This window comes from Meleagris gallopavo, chromosome 28 (assembly GCF_000146605.3).
Source record: "Meleagris gallopavo isolate NT-WF06-2002-E0010 breed Aviagen turkey brand Nicholas breeding stock chromosome 28, Turkey_5.1, whole genome shotgun sequence".
NCBI classification, from domain to species: domain Eukaryota; kingdom Metazoa; phylum Chordata; class Aves; order Galliformes; family Phasianidae; genus Meleagris; species Meleagris gallopavo.
Genome location: NC_015038.2, coordinates 4,590,393 through 4,596,677, shown reverse-complemented (window position 1 = coordinate 4,596,677; position 6,285 = coordinate 4,590,393). Strand labels below are relative to the sequence as shown.

At 38.5% G+C, this 6,285-nt stretch overlaps 1 protein-coding gene across 1 annotated transcript; it reads left to right on the top strand.

Moving 5' to 3' along the window:
- Nucleotides 1–7: 7 nt before the first annotated feature.
- Nucleotides 8–6,234, top strand: LOC104909307 (E3 ubiquitin-protein ligase TRIM33-like; the record flags this gene model as incomplete). The annotated part of the gene is made up of 8 exons (XM_019623165.2): nt 8–118; nt 849–995; nt 1,503–1,620; nt 2,212–2,456; nt 3,678–3,878; nt 5,167–5,299; nt 5,591–5,654; nt 5,928–6,234. Coding segments are annotated over exons 2-8 (1,194 nt in total), but the record flags the coding sequence as incomplete, so codon positions are not given.
- Nucleotides 6,235–6,285: the final 51 nt, after the last annotated feature.

Below are 6,285 nucleotides of genomic sequence, written 5' to 3'. Positions count from 1 at the left end.
TAGGATAAAAGAAGTAAATGAAACTAACAAACGTGTAGAACAGGAAATCAAAGTGGCTATATTCACCCTCATCAATGAAATCAATAAAAAGGGCAAATCTCTCCTACAGCACCTTGAGGTATAGTTAAAGGGAAAGACAAGTGTTGGTTCACTGTTTCCAGTCTCCCATCGAGAACTCACACTCTGTATTTAAAAACACAGAATCACACAGAATCACAGAATGGCCAGGGTTGGAAGGGACCTCAAGGATGATGAAGCTCCAACCCCCTGCCACACGCAGGGCCACCAACCTCCCCATTTCATACTAGACCAGGTTGACTGCAGGTCATCAAAGGCTCAGCACTGCAGAAGTGGGGCTGCAGAGTTTATCTGCCGTATTCAGGAGGTATTTAGAGGCATTTTCTGGTTGGGATAGGAAGCTGGTGTGCAGAGTGCCTGGCCACCCGTGGCTGTCACTGCCTGCTGCTGTGGTTCCACTCAGTACAGAGCTGGCTGTTTTGTTGGCAACTCATCTGGATGACTCCTCACGTCCCTGTCATGCTGATGTGAGTGGCAGTATGAGAAAGAGGGAGCTGGTCTGGTTTTAGTAGTTGAGATTTCCCTGTGATAAAACAGGAACGAAGCTCTTATCTGAGCCATTTTCCCTGCACTTTGAAACACATGGGAAGGCTGATAGTTTGCAATAATAAAGAATTGTTCCTTAGTGGTTTCAGCTACTTTGAATATAAGCAGTAGTATAAGCTTCTTAGCTTCTTACAGTTTTTTGTTACGAGAGCTGTGATAGCAGTTTATATTTGCCTGTTAAATCTGAAATCTCCATTGTAATAAAGGTTTTTATTTCTTCATAGAATGTAACGAAGGAAAGACAGATGAAGTTAATACAACAACAAAATGACATCACTGGTCTTTCTCGACAAGTGAAGCATGTGATGAACTTTACTAATTGGGCTATTGCAAGTGGCAGCAGTACCGCTTTGCTGTACAGTAAACGGCTGGTAAGAAAACATCCTCCCACTTGTCTGCAGTACAAAGAAGGGTTACTTAAAAGAATTTCCTAAGTATTTTGTAGCTTCACTAGATTATATCTAAGGAATATCTACTGACTTACCTGCACTCCATTTAAGAAAGAAAACAAAACAGCCACTAGTATGACAATGGGATAAGTTTTCCAACTTGTAGAACAAGTTTCATTTGTAAATTAAGGACATAACAGTTTTATTGTAGGAGTGGGGTAAAGCTCTGTAAAGGCAACTCAGCGTTTCACTTGAGTCATGTAGAAATTGAGTAGCAGTACTGCCATAGAACTTTGGGTTCAGTAAAACATTTGTTGTACAGTGGTTGATTTTGCCAGTGAACAGAATGCTTCCCAAGCTATTAACCAGACATGCTAATTATAGCCCTTCATAGTGATCCAGCAGTTTAAACTCACTGGGCAAGTGCACGCTTCTTAACATTCTCATTGTTTTGTTGTCATGAACATTCTTATTCTTGCTTTCCATTAGATAACATTCCAGTTACGACATATTTTGAAGGCACGTTGTGATCCTGTCCCAGCTGCCAACGGAGCAATTCGCTTTCATTGTGACCCCACATTTTGGGCAAAGAACGTTGTCAATTTAGGTGAGAAAATCTGGTGTGTTTACTCTGTGATACTTGAACAACTGAGTGAGAGGATTGGAGATACCTGGAGACAATACCATCCGTATGATTATATCGAGACAGAACTTAGCTTTAGCAGTGCTTTGTGTCATGCTAGCATAACTTGCTGTTAAAGTCATGCAGTGATAGGATGCTATCCACTGTCCCCAGGCATCTTTTCCCAGTGTTTGCTTCCTTACTTACAGAAATTTCATTCTCACTGTGTTATTTTTTTTCCCTTCTTATGACTTTTTAAATTTTTTGTCTTGTGTGTTTATGTTGAACATGAAGAGCAGTTATGTCTGTTTTCTTGTCTTGGAGGCTTTGCAGTTACAGTTCTTTTAGTTTTTCCTCCTTTTTAGTTCTGTAAATTCTTGTTCTTCTGGTTTTCTTTTTGCTTTTCTCACGTATGGTTTCTGAAGACCTAATGAGAAAATTCCAAACTTAAATTACTTTGTTACTGCCCTTGTGGGACATCAGTTAGACACATCTGAATCATTTTTCATTTATTGGCCTTTGGATGATAATGGAAGTGAAACTGTTCACTAGTTTTTCTTTTGTTTTATTCTTCAGGTAACCTTGTTATTGAAAATAAACCAGCTCCTAGTTACACTCCTAATGTAGTGGTTGGACAAGCTCCTCCAGGAACAAACCACATCAACAAAGCTCCAGGACAAATCAATCTAGCACAGCTTCGACTTCAGCACATGCAGCAACAGGTGTATGCACAAAAGCATCAGCAATTGCAGCAGATGAGGATGGGACAGCCATCTGGGTCAGTTCCCAGACAAACCAATCCTCAAGTCTTACAGCAGCAGGCAAGTGTCTTGTATGCTGTTATTTCACATTTCACCATAACACTGAGACTTAAAAATGCCCTTTCAAAACAAAAGGGTTTATAAACATGAAAATCTTTTGAAGTTTGACATGCTTTAAGTATGACAACTGTTGGCCTTTCTTGGTGTTATGTAACTAGTAAACCTACTTCTGTGGAAAGAAATCGGCTTCTTGTTTCCATGTTAAAAGCAAAAATTTTAAAAAACAAAAACCCTTGCAGCCTCCCAGGTTGATCAGCATGCAGACCATGCAGAGAGGTAACATGAACTGTGGGGCTTTCCAAGCACATCAGATGAGAATGGCTCAGAATGCTGCTCGTATACCAGGAATACCACGCCACAATGGACCACAATACTCCATGATGCAACCTCACCTTCAAAGACAAGTATATCCTGTGTACACGCTTCATTTGTGCCATCGTGCCAAACTTTCATTACAGTAGATGATACCTCCAGCTTTAAATGTGTTTATCTGTAACTTAATAACTCATAGCTACACATATTTATATGCTTTGTCATATTGCATACTGTACTGTGACATTTTTGCTACTGAATGTAAGAGAATTTAAAACATTAAAATTGAAAAGAATTTGCTTCTTTGTGTTACTAAAATGTACTGCATTTTAGTTCTGTGAAACAAAACATTGCAGTTTTTCACTTTCTAGTGGCATTCAGTTTTGGGGTTTATTAAGGAATAGTCAGGCATAGTGAAATTGAAAGTGATGTGATTGAGAGGCTTTTAAAGAAACCACATTCTGAAGTGTTTTTAAATTCAAACCTGAAGCACAGTGCTGAGCAACATATGGTGTTAAAAATAACTTTTATCATCAACATTAATGTGACTGGGAAACCAAAATGACTTGGGACAATTAGTGTTTGTACATAAATACATGAACTCTAGAGTCTTCTGAAGGAAGTCATTGCTTCACAAAAATAACATCAGAATAATTTGACAGAAATTCAGGACAAATCTGCATATTTAAGATCTGGTCACTTGTTTTTCCAACTGAACATACATAGCAGTTGCTTTGCATTCAGTGCTGTCAGGTAACACTGATAGGGATTTGAATTTATATCCATCCCCCTCCATTACTAAATTTGTGTTGAGGACTGCCATACAATGCACGTGTTGTGATTTTTACATGCAGGCTGGCTGTACGATTTGTCTCTAATGCAGTCGTTGTCTCTTCTCTTTTCCTACAGCATTCTAACCCTGGGCATGCGGGGCCTTTTCCAGTTGTTTCTGTGCACAACAACACTATTAATCCAACTAGTCCTACTACAGCAACAATGGCAAGTGCAAACCGTGGCCCAACAAGTCCATCTGTTACAGCAATTGAACTCATTCCTTCCGTAACAAATCCAGAGAATTTACCTTCCCTGCCAGACATCCCACCCATCCAGGTCAGTGGAGAGGACCGAGCCATTATGCTTTCTTCACCTTATTTGGTTATCAGTGTTTGTGGAATGGTTTAATTATTTAAAGTTGAAACATAATTGAAGTCTTTAGCCCTGGCCTTGGATGTACAACTGTTTTTGACTATATGGGGCTGGTATACTTGACCTGTGACAGTGCTGGGTTCTGCAATAACACTTAAGCAGAGATTTATCTGGAGTCCTGGTTTTGGTGTCTGCCTGGAAATGCAGTGTGAGCACTGCTGCCTGGATGGTCTGTCATTGTACAGGAAGCAATCTGCTTAAAAACACATCTTAAGTTTCAAAGCATCTGCTGTAATACTAATAATTTTGTAATTCTTAGTCTGAAAGAGTTGGGTTTGAGGGCTTTGTGTTTGTTTTTCTGATGAGGCTGCAGGTAATGTTAGTTTGCTACAAACATCAGAATAACAAAAGGAAAGGCTCACATCTCTGAATGTGATTGATTAGTAGTGCTGGAGCTCTGTTCAGGCAGAACAAAATGCATAACTGATTATGACCAGCTGTACCCCATCAGAAGTTTTAGATATCAGGTTAGAATAATTGATAGTGGTTTCTAAAACATAAATACATAACTTTCGGTGCATTGAAAATGCAGAATAGTATTAAGATGCTGGGTTTTTTAATATATTTTTATATTTATATTCATATATAATTGCTGTTACAGATAATACTTTATGAAAGAAACCTATCCAGTTCTTTCAAGCTTAATCTTTCAGAGTTGCTTTCAGACATAAAAAATCACTTTGAATAAAATATGTTTCAAAGACGTTCAAAATTATGCTGTTATTTTGGTTGGTCTTTTTTTGTAGTCAGAGCAACAGGAAATCTTTTCCCTTGTTTGTAGTAGTATTAAGAAAAAACAAGTTCATGATTTCTCTTAACATCTTAATTGTGGAATCACTCTTGCAGCATTAGTAATAAGCTAATTCATTAGACTAACAGCGTTTGTATGATTAACACACTGAACATCTGGGAACCAGGACAGTCTGGAATGGCCTGATGTTAATTGCACATCATGACCGTAGTGGAAGAACTCAGATAATCAGGAGCTTCTGAAAAATCTTACATGAAGTTTTTAAGTAGGGGTTTCTGTTTGGACAGAGTGATTTGTGTATGGAACTGGGAAAAGTGTTTGCTGATGCCTGAACTGCTTGAGGAGATGGTGATCACTTGCAGTGAAGATGCTGATCGCAGTGTAAAGATGTGGAAACTTAATTAGGCTTCTCTGATTCAAATTCTTGTTTTTGCCTTTTAGCTTGAAGATGCTGGTTCAAGTAATTTGGATAACCTTTTAAGCAGATACATCACAGGCAGCCATCTACCCCCACAACCCACAAGTACCATGAATCCCTCCCCAGGACCTTCAGCTCTATCTCCAGGGTCATCAGGTAAAGGCAGTGGATATTTCTATCAATTCCTGCCACGAAGAAAGTGATATTTTGTAAGCTTAAACATTGTTTTTTTTTCCTAAAAAAAAAAAAGTTCTTCTGGGAACTTAACTTTCCTTGAGAAATATCTTTATGATAACAAGCTGCCATCATATGAATGTAGTATTCCAGATACACATACAGACTGATCTGTCTATGCTGTGTTTTTGTTTTATGTTACTACAACCCATTTTTGGTGGGTGTTGTTCAGTAAGTTTGTACCAAGTTGATTTCTACACTGTTTCTTTTCAGGTTTATCCAACTCCCACACTCCTGTGAGGCCACCTAGTACCTCCAGCACAGGTAGCAGAGGAAGGTGAGTTTGTGACATTAATGCTGCCATCAGACAGAGGACTCAAAAAATGAATTGCAAAAGGTCAATAGGGCTTTATTGTAACTGTGACCATGTAACTGTGACCCAGTAACTGGGGAATGCTTACAGGAAGGAGATTTTTATTTAAAACAGTTCTCTGCTGTCTCGTATCTTATAAAAATTGTGACACGCTTTGCCTTTGAAATCATTCAGGCACACTTTAATTTCTTTGTTCTAATGCATTTTCCTCTTATTTATGTGCCCATATCTTTCTAGCTGTGGCTCCTCAGGCAGAACTGCTGAGAAAACTAGTGTTAACTTCAAGTCTGACCAGGTAAAAGTCAAGCAGGAGCCGGGGACAGAGGAAGAGATATGCAGTTTCTCAGGAACAGTAAAGCAGGAGAAAACAGAGGATGGCAGAAGGAGTGCTTGCATGGTAAAGTTAGTTTGTGAAACAGTATTTTATAGTATTCCTAGCAGCGTGGTTAAGAATCCTGAAATCATAAAGCAGTTACTCTTAAGCCTCATTATCCCTTTAGCAGCCTCTGAAGACTGTGAAGATATTTTGCTCACAAAATACATCTTATATATATATATATATATATATATATATATATATAATAATAATATATAT